Here is a 24,792-nt window from a genome sequence, read left to right on the forward strand (position 1 = left end):
CCTAAACTCATCGTCTACTCTTCCAATTAATGAACCCCCCCCCGGGGTAAAAAGGTATTGCGTGCTAAAAGAGAAAGTGGGGGTCTTCCTCTCCGAAAATTGCTGAAGCTCGAGTTTTATACAGATCAACCTGCCCTCCAGCCCGAAGGCCCACGCATTTATCTTTGCAGGCCAATCTAATCCCCAACTTTACTTTTCCCCCGGGATGTTTGCCCCCCCCGCAAGCCTGATCCCCCCCCACCACGAACGTGCCAGTGTGCTCCCCCCCCAAGGGGGCCTCCCTGTTAAATGGCCCCCCTTGCTGCCTGCTCGCCTCCACCTTCCCTCCGCCACTGGCCTGCTCGCCCCCCAACTGCCCCCCTGTGGCCTGCTCACTCAAAACTGCCCCTCCCACAGTCCTGATCACACCCAACTGACCCCCACTTATGGCCTGCTGGCCCCCAACTGGCCCCCCCCCCACCGGCCTGATCACCCACAACTGCCGTCCCCTCTTGGCCTCTAACCGCCTCTACATCGGCCCCGCCACCATGGCTTTGTCCAGAAGAACGTCCGGAAGGTCTCCTGGAAGGTCTCCCAGTCTAATTAGCATATTACCCTTTTATTAGTATAGAGGGTGAGGGTCCCCGCTGGGGGGGCGTGGCCAGCCTGGGGGAGGGGCTGAGGGCTGTTTTCAAGCTGGCCACACCCCCTTCAGGGTGGGGGTTCCCACTGGGGTGCCTGGCCAGCCTGGGTAAGGGGCTGAGGGCCGTTTTCAGGCTGGCCAGAGCCCCTTCAGGGTGTGGGAGGGGGGTCCCGCTGGGGTGCCTGGCCAGCCTGGGTGAGGGGCTGATGGCCATTTTCAGGCTGGCCTCGACCCCCGGAGACCCAGGCCCCCAGCCCCTCCTTGAGCGGAGGCCAGGGCCCGATGGAAGCCTAGGTCACCCCCGACCCAGGCTCCCAGCCACTCCTTCAGCAGCGGCCAGGGCAGGCGGGAAGCTTGGCTTCTGTCGCCAGGGGCAACCCAAGCCTCCAGCTCCATGGCCGCTGCCATCTTTGTTGGGTTAATTTGCATGCTTACCCTGATTGGCTGGTGGGTGTAGCAGAGGGATGGTCAATTTGCATGTTTTCCTTTTATTAGTGTAGATTATTATAGATGAAGTGGTGATCTGTATCTTGTCATAACACAGGATAGTGATTTCTTACTGAGGGTAAAATACTGTGTTTATAAACAACAGCATTCCCAAAGGCTAGGTAGTTGTTATTTGTCTGTATAAGTCTAAACTTTATTCTTTGATATTTCTCCCAAGTTTTTATTTTGAAAAATTTCAGATGACAGAAACATTGTAAGAATAGTACAAAATACACCTGTACATCCTTCACTTGGATCACCTGTTATCAATATATTGCCACTTTTGCTTTTTCTTGCTTTCCCAAAACACAGGCACACAATGAATGTATGTACATAAACATTTGGTTTTTGCTAAATCATTTAAGATTAAGCTATAGAATTATGATGATTCAGCCATAAATACTTTAGCCAGTATCTCCTAAGAGTAAGGATATAACTCATTTGTCACACCCCATTTAACATTGACAACAATACTGATACCTAATATAGAGTCTCTCTTTAATTTTCCCCAGGTATCCTAATAATGTGTCCTTTGTAGTTACGTTTTTTAAAATAACAGCTTTATTATGATATAATTCACATACCATACAATTCACCTTTTAAAGTGTACAATTCAGCCCTGAGCAGTGGTTAGAGTGTGGGCCCATGCACCAAAGGGTTGTGGGTTTGATTCCTGGCCCCAGTAGGGGTGTATGTGGGAGGCAACCAATCGATGTTTCTCACATCAATGTTTCTCTCTCTCCCGCTTCCTACCTGCTACTCTCTAAAAGGCAATGGAAAAAATATCCTCTGGTGAGGATTGACAACAACAACAAAAAGTGTACAATTCAGTGGGTTTTCATAAATTCAGAGTTGTGCTACCATTGCCACAAATCAGTTTTAAAACATTTTTATTACCCTAAGAGGAAACTCTATGTGCCATTAGCAGTCACTTCCCTTCCCTACCCTAACTTCTAGCCCTGCGCAACCACTAATCTATTTTCTGTCTCTCTAGATTTTTTTCTTTCTGGGCATTTCATATAAATACAGTAAAACCTCAACGTAACGGACTAATTCAGACGAGGGGTATCTGTTCAAACTGAAAGTTCGTTATATAATAGAGTAGGTTTTCCGAATGCATGTTAACAAAACTGACAAATTAGTTTACTTGTTTTTACTGATGTAGATAATTTGTGAATTTAAAATTATGTATGAAAATTTTAATTTCATGTAGAAGTTTTCTATATGTATTACAGCAATTAAAAATTTATATTGAATAGATCACTGTGAGTAAATAAATGCTAGAACATTGGCTAGCATGCATTAAAACTGCTGCAGAAAGTCATGCCATGCAACAACAGAACCAATTACCACTTGCAGTGTGGTGCGATCATGTGCTAATCATTTGCTGAACATTGTTTACTAGCAGTGACTCTTGGATATAAATATGTAGACTATAGTTGTAGATGTGTAATATTTAATTATGTGAAATTACTACAGTTTTTCCCAACATTTGGCCTATCTGCCTAAATTTGTTGAAAATAACAGTGGATTAATAACAAATGAAAATGACCTGTTAATTTAATTATAAGCAAATATAGGTTAAAAGTATTTTCAAATTAACAGGGCATTAATTTTTGCATATGACATGTGGACCGGAAATTTTGTTTGTTAAATCGAAAGTCTGTTAAATTGAAGTCTGCAAAATCGAGGGTTTACTGTATAATCATACAATATGTGATCTTTTGTAACTGATTTCTCTCACTGTAATGATTTCAAGGTTCATCTATATTGTATTATGTATCAGTACTTCATTCTTTTTATGGCTGAATATTATATGGATATACCACATTTTGTTTATCTCTTCATCAGTTGATGGATATTTAGGTTATTGCCACTTTTGGCTATTATGAATAATGAATGTTTTTATGAATGTTGGTATACAAGTATTTTTTTATTTTTAGATTTATTGGGTCAACACTGGTTAACACAGTTATACAGGTTTTAGGTGCACAGTTCTACATCAGGTATTTGATGGACATAGGGCATCTAATGAGTGGAAATGCTGAGTCCTATGATAACTCCATATTTAACCTTTTTTAAAAATTGATTTTTAGAGAGAGGGAGGAAGAAAGAGAGAGAAACTGATGAGAGAGAGAAACATTGATCGACTGCCAGTGTTTTGCAGAATATCCTTTAACTTGGATTTGTCTAATGGTCTCCTTATAATTGGATCCAGGTTAAACATTTTTGTCAGGAATTCTTTATATATAGTGTGTTTTCCTTATTATATCAGTGGTATAATAAGGTACTCAATACCAGTTTGTCCCATTATTGATGATTTGAATTAGATAATTAAAATGTGAGATTTCTCCCTTGTAAAGATACCCTTTCCCCTTTGTAATTAACAAGTAATCTGTGGGGTGATATTTGAGACTGGGAATATCCTATTTTCAATAGTTTTGCATCCAGTGTTAGTGTTCATTGATGATTCTTTGAATAATTTATTTTAATTTTTTTTGGAATATGTTCTTTGTTATTGATTTTAGAGAGACGGGAAGAGAGGGAGAGGGAGAGAGAAACATCCATTGGCTATCTCCTGCATGCCCCTGACCAGGGTTCGAACCTGCACCCAGGCATGTGGCCTGACCGGAAATCGAACTGGCGACCCCTTGGTACATGGGACGATGTTCAACCAACTGAGCCACAGCGGCTGGGCTCAATCTTTTTTATTTTATTTTATTGTTGACAGTATTACAGATGTCTCCCATTCCCCCACTTTACCTCCCCCCTCTGCCCAGTCCCTCCCTACCCCCCAGGTCTTCATCAACCTATTGTTGTCTTTGGGTTGTGCATAGAAGTATACAAGTTCTTTGGTTTATCTCTCCTTGTCCCCTGACCTGAGTCATTTATTTTTAAGATGGTTTTAAAAAGTGACTTTCTATTCTGTCATTTCTTCTGCAATGTTGATATTTTTCTGTGAAGATGAGTACCCCCCTTTTAAAAAGTTTTAGTGTAATTTTCTCATTCAATGTAATAACCATCTCTGTAGTTATCATTCTGATGCTCAAATTCAGCTCAAATTTGGTTTCTGTGTCCTGTTGACATGCCCCTGTCAGTCTCTGAGCATTTCTTCACTTCCTGACACACAAGATGCTTTCCGTGCAGACCTTACATTTTCTCCAGCCCCGTGGCCTCTGTTCACAGATCAGATGCATTTTCCTTTGCTGCCTGTTTTGTTTTTGGCCAAGTGGCACTATACATTCTCACTACTCACAGTCTGGAGATTGTTCTCTGCTTTATTTTTCTGCGTTGTGTTCCATTTTATGAATATAAACTAGCCTCCTTTTGATGGTTATTTAGTCGTATCTTTTTTGCTTTTATAAGCACTCCTTTAATGTATAATCTTTTTGTCATTTTTTATATTACTGACTATATTTGTAGGGTCATTTCTAGAAGTGAGACTTCTAGAGAATGTGCATCCCCCATTGTGATAGCTATTCCTCACTAAAGCGATGGTGCTGATGTATGTTCCTGTCTAACCATGAGGGGCGTGCCTGCTCTCCCTCTTCTTTGCCAATCTGGTAAGTGATAAAATTCCTTTGGTTTAAAGTGCCTTCCTATTGAAATTAGTGATGTTGAATATCTTTCTTTTATTTAAAATTTATTCTTACTTTAAAAAATCTTTTTATTTTTAAAGGTAAGTTTTATTTCTTTTTTTGTCAACTGTCTACTCATGTGCTTTTCCCACTTGTGTCCAGGTCCTTTTGATAGTGCCATTAATGTCTTTGGTCCATCTGCTGCCTTCCTCAGGAACAGTCTCTGCTGACTTCTCTGAGCCAAACTTCTTCTGTTTGCAGGTTCCAGAAACTCATTAGAACCAGCCTGTGCAGAAAGGGGGATGTCCCAGAACCCAAGCGCAGTTGGGCCTCACAAGGATTACCTTTGGGACAAGGTGATTGTGACTTAATAGTTTAAGCCCTTATCTATAATACACCAGAAACTACTCCGTGCAACTATTTCAACTTACAATGAAAGGTTTTAGTTGTTAAACTTGCATATGCAAAAGGCTACACAAAGATTTTCAAAATTCTTTAGGGTGCACAAAAGCAAGAGAGGTTGCAGATGGCTACTTTGCCGTTCTTTCTTATTCATCATTTGTTTTCTCTGTCAGCAGATGCCCTTTCAGGTTCCAACTTTCCTTCTCCTTCCAGGCCCCTCATCCAGTGTGACTTTGGTGTGAAGCTATCAATGTCAGGGTGAGGGTGGGAGTGACTATTGTAATACTGGCTGGCTGGCTTTGATTTATATACTTTTTCTCCTCTTTGTGAGTGTGGCTGTGGGCAGGCTGCCCGGCTTTCTGGCTCATCGATCTTCCATAGCTAGAGGATACACCAGGGGCAATGGTGATTGATTGCTTAGAAATTCAGATACTATCTGGTCCCAGTGATTTAGTACATTTATTTGACATTTGACTGCACATATCCTGGGTTGCATCACTTTAATCTATCACCAAAGACTGCCCATGGCGGGTTGGTTGAGAAGTGGGCACTGTCCTGAGTGCTCCTCTCGCAGGTTCGTTGGCTGTCATCCTTGACTCATGGTCATCAAGGAGTCCCCTAATGCTCTGCTGCTTTCAGATATTTAGTTAGTGCAAAAACACATACTACCAGGTGCCGGGGACCCAAAGATGAGTCAGATACCTTTGCCCTATAAGCAAGCACTCTATTTCAAAATTAAATATTATTTTAAAATATTAAAGTTAAAAAAATATCTTTAGGTCCTTTTTAGGGTGTCTCTCATCTCTTAGGGTTAGTAAATCATTTGGTTAAGAAACTTTCTTGTTATAGAGCAATTTCACTGTTATCCCTTGCCCTTCCCTTTGGGGAGCTCCTTGGGATGGGTGGGGTTTGGTTACCTTAGGACAGGCTGCCCCTGGGTGGATGTGGGTGGGGGAGTGTGGCTGTGGATTCTCTTCTGGGAACCGTTCACCTTGGCTGTAGGGGGCGTACCCTCATGGTTGTGAGGGCAGCATCAGCTGACCTTGCTCTCATGACTTGAACAGAGCCACTGGGGTGACTCAGCCACCTTGCAAGATAGTGTTGGAGCAGATGGCTCATCCGCAGTCTCCTCTGCCGTCAGCAGCCGTCACTTGCCTGAGCTTCATTAGGACTCCTGACCGGTAGCTCCAGGTGCACAGGGGCTGTGCTGCTGCAGGATCTTGGATAGACCGAGACCAGATGCTGCTTATTGCTCAGGGTCCAGAGTGTGAGCTGATTCCAGGAAAGTTGCTGCAGGTACTAAGGGAAAAGGTCAGGCAGAGTGGCTGGGAATAGCATTCTTTAGATAATACTTCTTTCCTCGAGTGCTAATTCAGCCCTCCTGGGACGTCATGCGTTTTCTTGCCCTGACCTTGCCTTTGACACGCAGCTTTGTCATGGTCACGTGGCTGTACCTCAGGGCCAAAGTACAGGTCCTTCACATTGCCCAACACGTACTAGGTAGATTAGACTCTTTGCCAACTTCAAATATCACATTCTGATGGCAGTTGGCTGAAGCTGCCCCAAGCTGTGAGAGATGTTAGGGCAGCCTCCCAGTCAGCAGGAAAGAAGTTTTAGAAAGAAGCAGAAACTCATTGCAAAAGGGCCTTGGTACGGCTACGAAATGCAACTGACAAAAGCAGGAACCTTGGTTTTCAAAGGCAGAAAAGGAGTGAGGCAGATACCCGGGGCCTGGGTGAAGTGCCAGAGTCAGCTCAGAAAATAGGGGTCTTTCCTGAGGGCACCTAGTCAGGCAGGATTGCTGAGCCAGGGCTCTTTTTTAAAAATATATATATTTTATTGATTTTTTACAGAGAGGAAGGGAGAGGGATAGAGAATCAGAAACATCGATGAGAGAGAAACATCGATCAGCTGCCCCCTGCACACCCCCCGCTGGGGACGTGCCTACAACTAAGGTACATGCCAGGAATCGAACCTGGGACCCTTCAGTCCGCAGGCCGATGCTCTATCCACCGAGCCAGACTGGTCAGGGCTGAGCCAGGGCTCTTGACACATTTCAGCACTGTGAAGGGGAGGGAGAGAAGGGGGAAGAAGGCAGGTAGGCAAGAGTAGAGTGGAGGCGCTGGGGCAGGGGTCTGCTGGCCCTGGGCTCACTTTGAGGGTCTGGTTGTACCAGGCTTATGCCGAAGTTGTTGGAGAGAATGGAGCCAGAGCCCAGGACTATGGGAAAGTCCAAGGAAGGAGTCAGCTTGGTTGCCCGGCTCAGCCTCGGCCTCTGTCTTTAGAGAGGCTTGCGACAGGTTACAGAAATTCCTGGCCACTGGAGAGGGTGGGGGAAAGATGGAAAATGTTCTAGAATTGGTGAATACCTGTCAGGCTCCATGCCCATCTTCCCCTCCCCCACCACACCCCTGCTTAGGCCACAAAACCCTCATGTTAGATGGCAGGTTAATTTGAAAATTGAGTTACAGCTGGATGAGTTGATGTTAACTTAAAGTTCAGTGGTGTTTAATTAAAGCCATCCAGAGACTAAAACTGCTCTCGGGAAATTATTCTGACCGAATAATTAAAGAGAATGAAGGTTAGAAATGTGTTTCTGGCTATATCCGTGTTGCATTCTGCATCTTCAAAACATGAATTTCATTAACCTTTCATGAACCAACATTAAATTGTTTTCAATTGGTTGTCATTCTAATTAGAGTCACACAGAAGGGCCTTTGTTTATACTTGGTGTCTGTTCCCTTTTCGCCTGGATTCATGTCCTCTTGAAGCAACAGTCATTTGGAAAATCGGTTTATATATGTATGTGTCTGCCCATATATATGTATGTGTCTCCCTTAGTCGGACCCTGTTCATTGAGTATCAGGAAGTTCCGTGCCAGAGGAAGTAGGCCGCAACTGCAGCAGGAAGACTGGGGTAAGCTGTCACTGCTGATGGTTAGGGCAGGGTGTGTAACTTGCAAAAACATGTCCTATGGCCATGGAAGCTCAGGAGTGGTCACCACCCAGCCCAGGCCAGCTTGGGCAGGTCTTCGGGAGCTGAGGACCTGGTGGGTCAGGAGGTGAGTGTGCTGCCCTTTGCGATATGATCTAGCTGCCTGAGCCTTATGCCTTGGGATTGGGTGGCCTTACTTCTGCCGGGTGAGGGGTCAGAGTCCTCATCTGGGCCTGTCTGCAGCCTCAGTCTCCTGAGAGTCAGCATTCCCAGGTTTCTGTCTAGTGGCCATAGCAGGAGGTGTGGGGAGAACGGTGGGATAAAGTTCAGTGTCCCTGCTGTAGGATTTACTATACCTTGTCATCCAGCATATTTTTTCTATTTATTTTCCTGAGTGATTATGGGTGGGGTGTGTTGCAACCGAAAAGTCAACCCAGGGTTCGTCAAGGTGCACCGTCCCAACCCCGGGAACTCGGGAGGTAGGGTGGGGAGATGGGCTTTCTTCAGCTCCAGGTCTGGACAGAGGTCAGAGGTGCTGACTCTACCCTTATTTATGTATCTTGGGAATGTGAGTGTGTGGTGGGGACACTTGCTGGTCTTTGCAGAGCTCCGTGCTGTGCTCTGGGCCCAGAAGAATCTCACTGGGATCTGGGGTCTGGGCCAGATGCCACTGAAAACAGAAGGGGTAGACTGACTTCCCTGGTGAAGACAGTCGTGCCTCAAGCATCATACCCAAGAGCAGTTTGGGCCTGGGGTTTCCTCGTGCTGTCTGCCAACCTGGCCACGTTAGAGCTGGGTCTTGAAGTCTTCTGAGTACCCTGGGCCATCTCTGGCTTCCCACAAGTTCTGCTTTCTTCCCTTATGGACTACCAGGTGCCCTGTTGTCCTTTCCACAGGGCTTTTCCGTGGACAGATCTGGGTTACTTGAGACAGGGGACTTGCCCCATTTTCACCACCAGTAACCCTATGGCACAAACCATTCATTCTGTAATCGCTGTGTCAGATTCTGTGTCAGGGACCAGAGAGAGGTGATATATCCCTGGCCTTCAGAGCTCACAATGATGAGTGCCCTCCCAGACAAATCCCCGTGTTTAACTTTGATAATGTTTAATGAAAATGTAATTACTATAATTTAAAAGAACTTCCTTCTATTTTAATGTGAGGGTTTCCCATAGAAACTACTTCAGCTTTGGCAGCTGTGAATGGCAGCTTTATTAATGGAGCCATCTGCAGGCTTTCCTAACAATTGGTTGCACTGCTCATCGCTTCCAGAGCAAACATTGTTTATTGTGTTGGAGGCCCCAGCCAGTCATCCGGAGGGGCAGCCTTCCCTGTGCCCTGATGCAGGGACAGCTAATGTCTTCTCTCATGCTGGGCCTTCACAGACAGGGCCAGGCAGAGCCCATGAGCTCACCAGGATGTCTCCCATGTGGATCAAATGCCCTTGGTAAGCAAGGGCCTTATCCCCTTCTTTCAGACTGTGATCAGGGAGATGGGGCCTGGGGATAGCACAGATGGTGCCTAAGCCCACAGTGAAAAATACCTTTTTCGTTGCAGCCCCTTAGTTCATGTCAGATTCCTCACTTGCCCCCCAGGAAGGCTGACCCGTCATCATGTGAGAAAGGGATAGAGTCTCATGGATGCTCCAGTGTCCTGCGAGGGCCTGAGTCTTAACACATCTTCCAAAAGAGGATCCTTGGCTCAGCTCAGAATTAATTCATCTTCTAAATGGAAATGTCAAAGCCTGGCAAACAGTAGGCCACGCAAAAATAGATTCTGCCGATGAAGCCCGAGGGCCTGTCACTCTCATGGGAGAAACCCTGATCACCTAATCTCAAATCTGCAGCAATTTCACGAGGGCCGTGCTAAAGAGTGGAATTCTTTTCCTTGTCATTTTATAAATTCTGGATAAGGGGAGGTGATTCAGCCCAAGCATCCGAGGAAAGGCAGCAGAGGGTGGCTTCTGGAGGGGTTTCCAAGAAAGGGAGTGATACCAATGACACCAGTCAGAAAGAGGGAGAAGGGTTGATCTCTTACCCCTCCCCCCAAACCCTTCCCTGCCATCCCGCTGTAGTTTGACAGTCTGTTCGATGCTTGTCTCTTACCTATTTTTGTTCATCAGTTGATGCATGCATATAGGCATAACCAATGGACCCAGACACTGGGAGGGGGGGTGAGGGCATGTGCTGGGGGCTAGGGGGGTAGGGGGGAGGTCAGTGAGGGGAAAAGGAGACATATGTACTATTTGTAATACTTTAAACAATAAAAAAATAGCAAAAAAATAAAGAGGGAGAAGGGGACAGTGCCTGAGCAAAGGGAGAGGATACGCTGAGGCCATCTCCCGTGTGAGTTATGCAGCAGGTGCCTCAAGGGGAGGGGGACTAGCAGGTGAGTTCTCCGTGCCTCCAGGCCAGGGGTGGGCAAACTTTTTGACTCTGGGTTCTTAAACTGGACTGGAGGGCCGGAACAAAAGCATGGATGGAGTGTTTGTGTGAACTAATATAAACTCAAAGTAAACATCATTACATAAAAGGGTACAGTCTTTTATTTTTTTAGTTTTATTCATTTCCTTTCCGGCCCGCGGGCCGTAGTTTGCCCACGGCTGCTCCAGGCTGTCTCTTGCCCTGCTCTCAAGCTGAACTTAACAACCACACCTCTGAACAGCACCCCTCCCTTGCCTGGGCTTCTTCATGCCCACTCCAGCTAGGAATTCTCCCACAGACACCCATGGCAGCAGAGTGGTGGCTGGAAAAGCTGTGGAGAGCACCCACTTTCACAATTTGTACCTGAAGTGCACATGGATAGAAATTGTATAAAATTTTGTTGTATTAAGACCCATTTTCTTTTCCACTTTCCCTTCAAAAACATAAAGGGAAGGTAAAGTGTTTATATCTTTTTAAATTTGTCATTTTGAAATAATTATAGATTCATAGGAAGTTTGAAAAATAGTAGAGTCTGGTGAACCCCCTCCCTCAGCTTCTCTCCCCCCAAATATAGTCACATCTTATATAATGTGTAAAATTAAAATTGATGTTGATATAATACACTAATCTACACTACAGACCTTTCTGAATTTCCATCCTTTTTACGTTCATGTGTGTAGTTCTGTGCAATTTAATCCCATGTATATATTCATGTAACCACCCTCCTAACCAAGAGACAGACTTCATTACCACAAAGAAACCCCCTTGTGCTTCCCCTTAATAGTGACATCCCCTCCCCTCTGTACCGTCCCCTGGCAATCACTAGTCTGTTCTATATAGTTTTGTCATGTTGAGAAACTATAATAAAAGTGTAATATGCTAATTAGACCGGACAGCCAGCCCCTTGCACGAATTTCGGGCATCGGGCCTCTAGTGTTATGTGTTTGAAATGTACAGCTGGTAAACTTTCAAAATTGACTTTCTATACCCTGAGCTTTATCCAAGTTTGCATATATCAATAGTTTGTTCGTTTTCATTAGGCAGTAGTATTCCATTGTATGGGTTCCACACTATTTTTTAAATATCAAAATTTAACCTTTTGGATGTTATCTGTTATAGAATTTAAGCAATGGATGGGTGGTTCCAATAGATGACCAATCCATGATTCCTCAATAGGAATATTTACTTTTCACATTTCAAATCATACACTATTTATTAGCACGTAGTGATAATTTTTGAATTTTGAGGGAAATTAGAAAGGTTGTTTTTCCCACCTTTCTAGGTTACATGCTCCCTGAAGGCAGGGGCTGTATCTTAGTCATCATTGGATTGCCTGTGGGGCCCAGCATGGTTCCTTGCACGAGATAGGTTTGTATATGCCTCATCAATGGATGACTTACTCCCCAGGATTCAGACTGGCTGCCACTTTGAAACTGTTGGCAGCACAATACATTTTTATTGTAGAGACTGAAGTCTGCAGCAGGAGGAGGACCTGCCTTACCTGGGCATCTGAATGACAGTTATGTTAAGTGAAGTAGTTCTACCATTGATCTGGTAAGAGAATGTCAGCTTCTGTTCCCTTGCTTCCGCCCAGGTTTCCAAGGCCCCCACCCCGTGTCGGCTACATGGACAGCCCGTGCAGAGGCAGGCTGCAGTACCCTGTGACCTCTCCCAGGATGCATTCTGGCTCGGTGGCTATGTGACCATCAAGAATGAAACGGGATGACCAGGTAAGAGGGTTTTGCTTCTTATTGAAAAGTTATTTTTCCTCTTGGAGGTCATTTCTTTTAGCAACCCCCCCCCCTTTTTTTTAGCGACCCTTGTTTTCAGTTCCTCTAGTGAGAACTGGTGAAAGTAAACTGTGATGTCATCAGCACCAGCAGTTATCCATATTCATCTGTCAATGGATGGCTCCCTAGTGAAATCTATTTTTAGGACTATGTGTTTACATTGCTGAGGGGGAGGAGATGCAAGATCAAAGCCAAGTGGCCCAGCGTGGGGCTGGGAGAACCTCCAGGCTTGCCACTGGCAGTGAGAGATGGGGAATGAGGCAATGTGGGAAAAGCACTTGGCCCCTGACAGAAGCTGCCATGCTTTTTTTGTGAAATGGAAATTGCTCAAAAGTTAGAAAATAAGGAAGCAGAATCTCTGTACAAATAGGTTTACATGGAGCAGTAAGGACTTGGTACTCATGTGCAACTCTGGCCAACAAAGGCAGGAAGAGCAGGCAGTCACTGGCAGCAGGTGTCAGAATGTGAGGTTAGAGGCTGGGAGCTCCTCTGCTCTGCACTTGGCTGAAGGGGTGGAAGGAGGGGACTTGTGCACAAGCAGGTCCCTCAACTTTGTGACACTGTTCAGAGCCCAAAACTGCCTTTTGCAAAGCCTAATCACTTTCTGTAGTTCTTCTTTATGCTGGTCTTAAATCCTTCCTACCCGGAGCGGAATCATTCTAGTCTTTCCTGTAGTAATCACTAGCTTATTGTCTCACAGCAAACGTCTATAGTGCACTAGCAGGACCTGGCTTCAAATCTTGGTGCAGCTACTTGCTTATAGTGTAACCTGGCTTCTCTGTAAAATGGAGATAATGGGGCTGGACGTAAAGCACGTAAGTGTTAGCTCTTATCATTGAATAGCATTTAGTTATATGGATATACCATATTTTAATTATTGAATACTTTGGTTGTTTTTTGGTTTTGCCCATTTTTTCATGTTTTTGTCCTTTGAGATATAGAAGTGGTAATTGAGATTTTCTGCCAGACTTCTGGATTGGTGAAGTAAAAAAAAAAAGGACCCAATAATAATGTGTTTAGTGAGCCATGGTCTCCTGAGGACGCCACCCATAGGTACAGAAATGAAACAAACTGACATTTCTAGGAGACAGGCTTTCTTTACTCCATTTGGGATTACTTCTTTTTCCCCCCTGTATCTTCTTTACCAGAGCATTTAAGGTTATTGTACAGGTCTGTTAATGTGGGCAGAGTAGAAATTCAGGTTTCCTTTGGAAAAGGTGAACCTGAGGCTTGAGACTGACAGACCCTCTGCTGTTTCGCTTATCTTCCCCAGATCTGTGAATTTGTACCCTCATCCTTTCCCGCTTGCTACCTGTTTCTAAAGAAAGTCTTCCTCCCAGTATAAGTGGAAGAAGAGTGAGCTTTAAAGCTATAAAACATGAAGTCCTGGCGTGGCCCTTATCTAGGTAAATGAACATGGTCAGTTATGAAATCTTCCCAACCACCTCCTGGCCTACAGGGTAACTAACCCTCCGCGCCCCCCCCCCCCCCCCCCCCCATCACTAAATGAACCAGGGTGCTTGGGCATGCTTGGCCGCACAGGGGCTGCTCTTCAGCCTGTCTTCTTTGTCCTAAACATGTTCTCTTTACTCCTCTTCCTTTTAGTTCCAGCTTTAAGCTGGAAACCTAATTTCTTCTAGCAGTATTACCAACACCTCAGCCACACTGTTTAAGTGGGTTTGTCTGGTGTCCATCAGCCATTTTGTTTCAGAATTGGTGAAAGAGAAACTCCTACTCCAGGACAGCCTCTCATGGGTTAGTTCGTACGGGCATACCTTGGAGGTACTGAAGGTTTGGTTCCAGACCACTGCAGTAAAGCGAGGCACATGAATTTTTTGGTTTCCCAGTACATACAAAAGTTATGTTTACACTATACTGTAGTCTAAGTGTACAATAGCAATACGTATAAAAAGATGATACCTAATTAAAAAATGCTAAGCATCATCTGAACCTATTGCAATATTGTGCTGATAGATCTGTTTGATGCAGGGTTGCCAAACCTTCCATTTGTAAAGAAAACAAAAAACATCTGCAATGTGCAATAAAGCGAAGTATGCCTGTATATGTGAGTGGCTCTGTCAGTCACCAAAGGTGAATAAGGTAATGATGAATACCCTGTCATTTCCTTGATTATAAAGCTGGGGAATAGATGGAATACTCTCAATCTAACTTCAAAAAGAAAGTATGTAGCAGCCAATTTATGGTTGTGGTGTGCACGGGATCCTTGTCACTAAGCAACATGGGAGAGATGGAGAAATCGGGATACAGGGTCCTACTGAGTTCAAGGATTTCACAAAGGCTAATACTGGGAGGCAGTGGAATCAGGATCACTAGGATTACCCAATGGTAAACATTAGAGGAAGTATAGACATGAAATAAATTAAAATGAAGCTATTTCCTTATTAAATGGAAGCATAAACCAGAAGTAATTTCCTCTAATATTATGAGATGGAGTTTACTACTACCAGAATGGTTGTATCCGTAATAGCAACTGTGATCAACTAATAATTGTCATGTTTTCTAAAAAGGGGACAGTCATGGCAACTAGCAATATAAGTGAAGAAAGAGTTTAAGGTACATTTAGAGAGACAAATGAAACATTTTGATTATTTTATTTTTTAATCTTCAAAATTTTCTGCCATGAGACAGGAATGCATGATAGAAATGGCTCAACATCTTCACATGAAACACTTGGATTCATTTTCATTCACAAGTTTTTCTAAAAACTACAATTTCATAATCCCACCCACTTCCAACCATTATCACAGATTTGATTGACTGTTAAACAGTAGTTGCCAGCAAGAGCTGGAACGCTTTCTGCGTATTAGTAGTGTCTTAAAACTACCACCCAAGAGTATCACGATTATAAATTTCGTTGTACACAGCAACCCCAAAGGTGACTGATGTGCCCACATAAACTCCCTGGTTATCACTGAGAGCTTGAAGAAATGCTTTTCTACTTGTTCATCTCAGTGTTTTTCTTGTAGGGAAAAGCACATGCTGACCTGATAATTTAGTCACCACTGCTAATAGGCAAATATATATGCCTTATATATGCCTGATACTGATGCTCTGTGATAATTATGTACAGAACACACTAAAAAAAAAAAAAACAGGGTTGCTTGGAAACTACCTCTCTTCTGTTGAAGAGAGCTACTTTGAGGTTTTTTTTTGAACAGTTGTAAACAAAAGGAAAGAGATACACACGAACATATATCTATACACCTAGAGATATACATTGAATATTTTCAATGTGGTGTATATCTGCTTATATAGAGATACACACAAACACAGAGTAAGTGTCTAGACTTACCCCTTCACACATACCCACACCCTTACATACAGCACGTGAATATACATGTTGTGAGTGTCCTTGGGAGTTCACTGGAGTTTGTATATTACCAAATGATGATGAAATACCTGATCTGTATTACTCCTGAGAAGATACTAGAAGGGAATGACAGTTCTGATGCACTTTGGAATGGCACAATCACGTAAACACTTGCATACTTAAGACTTCTGAACTCATCCAAAGTTTCTAAACATATTCTAACAAAAAAAAAGATATCAAAACTTGCAGCAAGCTAAAAAATAAAAGTTTTTTTATAATCCAAGTATAAACAAACATATAGGAAATGAGTATTTGTCAGTAATTATTTTTAAAGTAGGGAAATACGTACTTAAAAAAAACAAAGTCATCTGACGAAACTTAAAAACAAAAACTACTATCCAATGCATAATAATACATGCATTGCCTAAACTAGCAGAAGATAACCACATTATAATTGCAAGGCTTATAGCAACTTCCACCAGAGAAAAATGACCATATATAGCAAGTCTGTTAAGTATGCAATTTATAAAAAGAATTATGACTGTTATTCACACTTCTGTAAAAAAGAATTTGCAATTTGCTGAGTATCTTACCCCTCAATATAATTAATCTGTGTAAAAATTACAGCTAAGCCAATAAACTTCAAGCACCAATTCAATCATTTAAACTTACTGTATTTATATTTCTGCTGTTGAGGGAACAAATTATGTTGAAGTCTAAGCTAAAATTAGCCTAGTAATTACAATTTAATTTTATAGGCATACGGTTTCTTTTTCCTTCCATCCCCACAAATGCCTAACATTTAAAAATGTTCAGGCCAATAAAGGAATCCTTGGAGGAATCCATTATTTCTGCGTATCAATGGTTTAATATACATTAAAAGCTCTGTAACAAACCACTGCTTTCTTAGTTCTAAGATAAAATAGACTCGCACACAAGAAACTAACAGACTGCTCCTCATTATGACTTAGGAAAGGCAGCACCTATACAGTAGACTAACAAGCAGACCTGGATATCTACCGTAGTGTAGGAAATGGCATTATTATTCAAGAAGGCAACTCCACTGCCAGTGGCAATACTGAGTTTTTCTTAACTGACAAATTTCCACTACACATTTGGGGTAGGAGGGTATCTCAGTAAAGGAGCTTTTTTTTTTCTTTTTTCTTTTCTGATTTCTTTTTCTGCATCAGGAGAAAAGTAGCAGTCTGAGCCAGTAGATGAGTAACAGTATTTGTGATGCCTCTGGTTGTTCCTGAAGAAAACATGTTCAGATAACAAGGGGTTTGTTTTAAATCAATACAACTGCTGTTTTGCTTCCAGTATTGACATCACACCACTTACACACACATAATTTCTGAGACATAATGTTTCACTCTTTCCTATTAAGTTTGGTTCATCTTCAACGCACACCAAAATGAACCGTTAGGTTGGTTCCATTTGATTGAAGATAATTCTACTGAAGAAAACTGATCACATGGAAACCAAAATCTTGGTCAATAGTGATCCTCCATCACTTCCTGTCCTGTTATCTGAACTCTAGCTCAATATCACATACACTCAAGCCCTGGTGTTAGGATAGAGGTGCAGGGTCTTGCTGGTCCTCAGTAAGAGGGGCTTCACTCTGCTCCTGGCTCATCTCATTGGATGGCTCTTCATCAACAGGCTCACTGAGGTCTTCACTGCCCCCTTCGCTCTGCTCCTCACTGTGGTCTTCGCTGGGCTCCACAGTCTGTTCCAGGTTGTTCTCCAGAAGTGTGGGAGAATTGCTTATTCTACTTGCTGCTTCAGCTGTCTCACTTAAGGGCTGGGAAGGAGGCGGTGTGGGAGTACCAGATTGCATGACACTTTCAATGGAAGAGATGGGGGCTTTGGTTAAAGTAGTATCCACTACAATCTCGTTTTGAGGCAAAGACAACTTTTCCACAAGTTTCCACTGAATGATGCTCATGTCTTTTCCACCAGTTGAAATCAGGTGACTGTCATTATGAGTGAAACTGACATTGGTGACATGGCTGCTGTGGGCACTGTACTTGTGACTGGGAGCCTATATGAAATAAATCAGACAGGAAAGTTAAACTCATTCTTACATGCCTGCTTACAGCAATGGAGGTGACAAGGTAAAGGGGTAATTCAGCTCATAAAACAGGAAATCAAAGCCACGAGTCATCAAATCTGAGGAATAAAGCTAGCAGTAATTTCCCTTTAATACTGTTTATTTAGAAGAAATAAAGCATAATAATTAGACATGTATACTATAGACTATATAGCTAAAAAAATAAAAGCCCATCTCTTTTGGAGAAAAAGTTGGTATACTTAGTAACTATTCTATTGGATGGCCAGGGAAGAAGTTACTAGGTTGGCAGGATTGTAGGTGATTTAGGAAGTAGCTCTCATGAGTTTTATAATGCTAATCATAGATGTAACAAAATATGTTTATGAGAAATTTAAAATTGCCAATATGTAAACAAATGCACAATAAACAAAAATGAATAAACCGTCATCAGCTACCTTCTATAATTATCTTCTTGTCCTTATTGAAGAAAGAGAAGACAAGCAATGCCTGGACACTGACAACAGATGGCCCTGTTCTCCCCCGTGCATCTCAGTATCATGGACAGTGATTAGTAACCCTACAAATATTTTTGTGCCACTGACACAAAATTATCCCCAAACAAAAGGCACCATAATGCTAATTTTTATTAAATTAATTTTACCTTTGCTTTGGAGCAGGGATATTGAAACAGATGGACTTTGCAAAAGTCATCAGCAACAGCTATCACCTTCCTATTGTGGGATCGCACCAGTGCATTGATATCTGTCCCATCAGATCCTTCTGGCCAGACACCTTTGATATGGGAACATAGGGATGCAGAAGAATTAGCCTGAAAAATATAACTGATAACTGTGATGCTACATAGGTTTATTTAATTTCAGGCTCTTACTAATTTTCATCTGTGTTCAAACTCTTAGCTGCTAACATTTTCCCCTTACAATTTCTTAGTGGCTCAACACTTTATTCAAATGTTTTACCCAAAGTTTAACTAATAATAAAATTATAAATCTAAATAGCCTTATGATGGAAAATTTAATGATGCAAAAGTACTCACTAGTAACCAGCAGGTGGTGCTAAAGTAATTTTAGTTTTAAGTTTAACTCACCAATAAGCTCTTCCTTTTTCAGGTTTCTAGTTAGAGTTCATGAAGTTCTCAGGACTCGTATAGCAAGGTGCAGAAACAAAGCTGTGGGACTCACTAATTCTTCGAAGTGGAATCTGGGTAAGCTGTGTAAAATTTACATCCTCTCTCACAGAGAGGCACTTCAAACAAAACCTCACGGAGAGTCTAGTCTATCTGATATCCCATAGAATTTTCTGGTAACTATTATTGATGTCCAAAGATAAGACATAGAAAATTTAATTTTAATCTTTATCAGGCATTGGTGGTTATGTTCAACATACCACAGAATTTTATTAGACTAGATTAAAACTATGGAATACATAGGGTTGAAGTGCTGGTCTTCTGTGGTTCAATGCTACTCTAGAGAACAATTATGTTTGGTAAATTTGGTAAAATAAATTGAAACACTTCTGAACTAATAATAATTACATATTGCTTCATTAAAATAACTAGGTAAGTTATTAGTTATTGGCCACTGCCTTCGTTTCATCCAGAAGAATGAAATTGTTTATGGAATAGTCAGGGTTATTTTGTTTTTCATTTCTTTCCAGCCTACTAGGCTTCTCCATCTCTACAGCAGCTGTATTTAGAACAAGCAGCTACAATGGATTATTTTTCCAATGCACACAGCATAAAGAAGTGTTCAGATCTATACTTATGCTGGATCTGAGAGCCGTTTTCAGAAGGCAGAGATAGACTTGTTAAAAGGAAAAGTATTAATATTTTGGGTATTGCTTTAGGTATTTGTGCTACAACCTTTTTATTCTATTTACTGAGTATAACATTTATTTTTAATTCTCTGCAAACACAGCTTTATTATTTTAACTTTTCCATTTACCATCTAACTTGTTCAGAAGGACCCCTACAGACTGGGAAAGGCTTAGTTAGAAAACTGTCAGGACAGATTTCTAGGAATGTCCAAACATCAGATAAGGATCTCCAAATTTTATCTTTAAATAATATCTACTAATACTGCCTTTTTATTTCAGCAAATGGTGCTTGGACAACTGGACATTCACATACAAAAATTAACAGTAACAACTGCTGACAAGATGTGGAGAAGCCAAACCCCAACTGCTGGTGGGAATGTAAATGGTGCAGACACTTTGGGAAACAGTCCGGCAGTTCCTCAAAAGGTTAAACACAGTTACCATTTGACCTTGCAATTCCACTTCAAGGTACATACCCAAGAGAAATGAAAACATGCTTACTCAAAAACTTACACATGCTTGTTTATAGCAACATTATTTATAATAGCTGAAAAGTGGAAACAACTCAAATGTCCATCAACTGATGAACGGAAAAACAAAACGTGGTATATCCATACAACAGCTCTTATTCAGCCATAAAATGAAGTGCTGATCCATGCTATAGTACTTGAAATATGTACTTGAAACTTGAAATATGCTAAATGAAAAAAGCCAGTCTCAATGGATCACATATTACATGATTCCATTTATAAGTACTATCCAGAATAGACCAGTCATTACAGGAAGTATAGATTTTAGTGGTTGCTATGGGGTGGAGGTGGGAGTGACTACGAATGGGTGGAGGGTTTATTTTTGGGGTGATGAAAATGTTCTGAAATTAGTGATGACTAAAGCACAACTGTGAATATACTAAAACCACTGAATTGTGCACTTTTAAAGTGAGTGATACCTCAATAAAGCTGTTATAAAAATGCCTTCACAAATTTAAAAGTTTCAGTTTTCACTTAGAGAAAAAAAAATGGACAGGCAATCTGTCCATTATGTAAAACTAGAGGCCTAGTGCACGAAATTCGTGCATGGGGGGGGCAGGGGGTGGGGTGTCAGCCTGCACCCTCTCCAATCTGGGACCCCTGAGGGGATCCTGGGGATCGGGCCTAAACCAGCAGTCGGACACACCTCTCACAATCCAGGACCACTGGCTCCTAACTGCTCACCTGCCTGCCTGCCTGATCGCCCCTAACTGGCCCCCCTGCAGGCCTGGTTGCCCCTCACTGCCCGCCCTGCCGGCCTGGTCGCCCCCACACAGCCTGCTGCTCAGTCGTTTGGTTGTCCCTTACCCCCTGCCGGCCTTGTCGCCCCACTCAGCCGGTTCAGTCATCCGTTTGGTTGTTTCGGATGTGATGGCCCCTGGCTTTTTACATATATATAGATTCCTTTCTCTTATTTATCAAGCGCCAGAATTCTGGATTCTGCAGAGAACAAACCTTGTATCGGTTTAATTTCTCTGAATCTGGCATTCATAGTGATAACACTAAAGAACAGATATAGACTATTTCATTTAGGAATTCAGGCAAATAATTATCTACAAAATTCCACAGCCTTTTTCCATTAGGTATCATGTCCTTACCAAAGACTTGAAAGCCTAGTACACAGGTATATGTCGTCCAATCGATGTCCTTACACTCTGATCGATTCCTGATTAGTTTGCAGCTTTCTGTAATGTTCCCTTTAAATTTAGAAACAGGAAGTATAATCAGTGCTTGTGTATAAATGTATATGATTCAAACTAGCCACATTTACTTGGATTTATAATCCATACACTGAAAAACATTAAGATACATTTAAAAAGGAAAAGAGTTTACTTTAAAGCATGGTTTCTGGAAGTACAAATTGTTTCCCACTGAAGGTCCTTTTTCTTTAAAAAAGCATACATGTCCATCCATTATACTTTTTCCCATCACCAGAAAGAGTAAATACAAAACCATTCAGAGCAGCATCAATCTCGCCGAGTTAATTTCTTATGACATGTCTGCACATTTAAATTAACTCATTACCTTTTTGGAGAAGTGAAGCACATTTGAGATTCTCATTCCTTAGCTCAGAGTAACATATGCTGTCAGGCTAGAGAGGCCAACATGCATGCTCCGCACAATTCAGATTGCATACAGCCCACTCATTAGTGCCCCTGGCAGACACCCTCAGCCATACATGATCATTCATACTTACAGTACAATATTTCATAGTCTCCCGAGTTAGACATTATATACTCGTTGTCTGGGGACCAGTCAAGGTGTGTGATATAGCTGGAATGTCCCTAGGAAACAGTAGATAGATCACCTATTAGAAAGCATGTAGAATTTGAGTAATAAAAAGTTCAATAATTAGCCAATACTATTTTGTAAGTAGCCATCCACCTGGAATTCCTAATGTATAGAGAGCAGTATCACAACCTGTAGAACTGAACAGGGCTCACAGCAACTCTTTAGTCCCTTTTCACTCTATCTCACTGAGAGTCAAAGATGCAGGTATGCGAAGATGCCAGTGATACATAAAGAGTTCAAGCAGAACTCCAGCTAAAGAGGCCTCACCACAGTGGAAAGGGTAACACTGGGAACTTGGGAGTATCCTGTTGGCCTCCCCTCTTAGATACCAGCAACTATTTATCTGTTAGGGACTTCCAAGAAAGACAGTCTTGAAAACTTGTGCCTTAAAGGACACTGTGACAGGTACCAAACCCTTAGGCCATATTTCAGATCACTGGTGTCCCTGTTTTAGAGTCACTTCATTTTTGAGAATGAAGTATAGGTCTCAGGTTGTTCACAGAGTACAGTTTTCCTGGGCTGCTTCTTGAGTATCCAAGGCACATCCCAGAGGCACACATACAACAGTCTCCTAGAATAGCGGTTGCCAACCAGTGGTCCGTGAGGTCTGAAAGGTTGGCGACTGCTGTCCTAGAACACTATCTCCAAAGAATATTCTGGAAGTCACCCAACACTGTACTCCGTCAGAACAGCTGGATCCGATATAATCACCTGACTCCTTACAACATTCCTTAAACAGGAAGACAGTGATCTTTTTCTGCTTAGGTTTTACTAATACTGTGGGAATTCAACACCTCCTAAATGGTGTTATTTTGTTGGCATCACATATACGCAGCCGATTTCCAATAAACTACTTCAGATAAATCACAGGTCTTATCGGTTTACCAAAGTCGATGGAGACTCAAAATCACTTTTCATCTCTTACAGTCTATGGTAAAACATACTTAATTTATAATATAGTTTTTAAATTACTAGCTTTCTGTGCATGTGGTTTTATTTTTTAAGTTAATAAATTCAAAATACTTTAGGCATAGTTTTTAATGATTTATACAAAGTATTCTAATTATTCTCTTACCCTTCTGAAATCTAATGACATGTCCCAAAACCTCTCTGGAGCTACGATCTCCCCACAGCACTGCATGGCAAATACATATATTTATACATTTAAATAAATTTAATTATATGAATTTGAAAGCTAAAGAAGTTTCCTGAAGTCACTGGAGATTAGGTGGTATACTGGAAAAGAGATTGGGAATCCCTTGCTAGGCACACAGGCCTACCAACTTAGTAAGAAATCAGTTTTCAAAACCAGAAAGACACGTGATTTCTGGATATTTTCTGAATACAGCAGAAGGACAGGTTCACACATATCCTTTTCATAGTTCACATGAATCTGATGCCTTGCTCTGGCATCTGTAGAAGCCATGCTTCTAAGAGAAGAAAACTTCTGCTACATGAGTGAAGGATTTAACCAGATCAGTCATGACGAAGTACAGTTGCCCAAGAACTACTCATCCTAATGCAGAAGTATATAAAAATTGTCTGAATCTCTTTAATAGAATTACTTAGAAGATCAAAAGCGTTGTATGTATACATAATATTCATGTAACATCTGTGTTGGACACAACATATTTAGAAGGCAAATCAATGTAAAGTATTCGCAAAAGATTCAAGTAGGAAAAGCAGCAAAGACCTTGGGGAAGTTATCAGTTCATATTGGAAAATATTTTCCCTCTGATATGGATTCCAGTATATAAGCGAAGAAAAGCTGAAATGCAGCTGCTGGGGGTCTGTAATGCAACCTTCCCAGACACCACCTCAGCATGTCCCTGCCCACTCAACTCACAGGCCATGGAAGGTACATGCACAGCTTGTGGGCAAAGAGCCTCAGACATCACCGCAAGGCCAGAGACACAGTTGGGAGCAAGACCCTGCATACCTCCTTAAAAAGAAACAATATTTTCTAAGCTGGCACCTTCATTTCTGCCATTAACTAGTTGAATGATGTGACTACAATAATCATCACATATGACGAAGCCCAAAATACTACTACAGAAAAATCAAATATTTTAGCTAAATCTTTGTTAATGGCATGGAGGATCACCTACTCAGTGGTTGCAACCGTACCAAAGCCCAGAGTTAGGGATCTATTTTCCTTAGTAGGTATCCAGGTGTCCCTTCACCATCTATAACGATGCGTCCAATGGAACTTTCCACAATGATGAAAATGTTTCTGTGCAGTCTAATGCAGTAGCAACTAGCCATCTGTAGCTTCTGAGTGCTCATAATGTGGCCAGTATTCCAGGGAACTGAACTTAATAAGCAGAAAGTTGTGGTTAGTAGCTGTGATGCTAGATAATACAGGTAGAGAACAGTTCATTCTTTCTCTACTGATTTCAGATATCTTTTTAATTACCTAGCAAATTTCCACATAGCAGAGATCTGTTTCTGAATTCTTTCTGTTCCATTAGTCTATTTGCCTATTCTCAGCCAACTGTGATAGTTTTGTGGTATGTGGAAAGTTTCAGATGACTTTCAGAACCATTTTATCAAGCTCATAAATATCATGCTGAAAACCTGAGTGCATCAAATTTAGAGAATAATTTGCAGAGAAAGATATTTTTATCAAGTGTTTTCATCTAGAAACATGTCTCTATTTTTATAGTTCCGTTTTCTTTTAGCCATGTTTTACTTAAGCTTCCTGTGCTTTTCTTGCTACATTTATCTACAAAGCATCTAAGGCAGTGGTTCTCAACCTTCTGGCCCTTTAAATACAGTTCCTCATGTTGTGACCCAACCATAAAATTTTCGTTGCTACTTCATAACTGTAATGTTGCTACTGTTATGAATCATAATGTAAATATCTGATATGCAGGATGGTCTTAGGCGACCCCTGTGAAAGGGTCGTTCGACCGCCAAAGGGGTCGCGACCCACAGGTTGAGAACCGCTGATCTAAGGTTTCTGTTGCTCTTTCGAATAGGGTTTTCCTCCACTGCAGTTGTGATGTGCTTTTGTTGG

General features: G+C 41.9%; 1 protein-coding gene and 1 long non-coding RNA gene across 11 annotated transcripts in view; one reads left to right on the top strand and one right to left on the bottom strand.

Annotated features, from left to right (window-relative positions):
* The first annotated feature begins 3,840 nt into the window (after positions 1–3,840).
* LOC102417457 lies at positions 3,841–20,362 on the top strand. 2 transcript variants are annotated; one of them, XR_002827174.1, is made up of 6 exons: positions 3,841–4,671; positions 4,948–5,042; positions 12,040–12,175; positions 13,509–13,641; positions 18,747–18,841; positions 19,732–20,362. It is a non-coding gene; the product is annotated as an uncharacterized LOC102417457 (long non-coding RNA). The 2 variants fall into 2 exon arrangements; XR_001346024.2 differs by lacking the exon at positions 13,509–13,641.
* The window catches only part of EML4 (echinoderm microtubule associated protein like 4), a 157,258-nt gene continuing 147,287 nt past the window's right edge, over positions 14,822–24,792 (bottom strand). For 6 of the 9 annotated variants that reach the window (XM_023747411.1, XM_014447866.1, XM_023747419.1 and 3 more), the window contains 4 exons: positions 21,679–21,766; positions 21,080–21,178; positions 18,281–18,411; positions 14,823–17,610 (listed from right to left, as the gene is read on the bottom strand). In XM_023747411.1, coding sequence (XP_023603179.1) covers positions 17,137–17,610; positions 18,281–18,411; positions 21,080–21,178; positions 21,679–21,766 — 792 coding nt within the window. In that variant the 3' untranslated portion in view covers positions 14,823–17,136. Of the gene's footprint in view, positions 17,611–18,280; positions 18,412–21,079; positions 21,179–21,678; positions 21,767–24,792 lie in introns of all 9 variants that reach the window. The other 3 variants (XM_006083421.2, XM_006083422.3, XM_023747423.1) reach the window with 2 other exon arrangements.

Source organism: Myotis lucifugus, unplaced genomic scaffold (genome assembly GCF_000147115.1).
Source record: "Myotis lucifugus unplaced genomic scaffold, Myoluc2.0 scaffold_6, whole genome shotgun sequence".
Classification (NCBI taxonomy): domain Eukaryota; kingdom Metazoa; phylum Chordata; class Mammalia; order Chiroptera; family Vespertilionidae; genus Myotis; species Myotis lucifugus.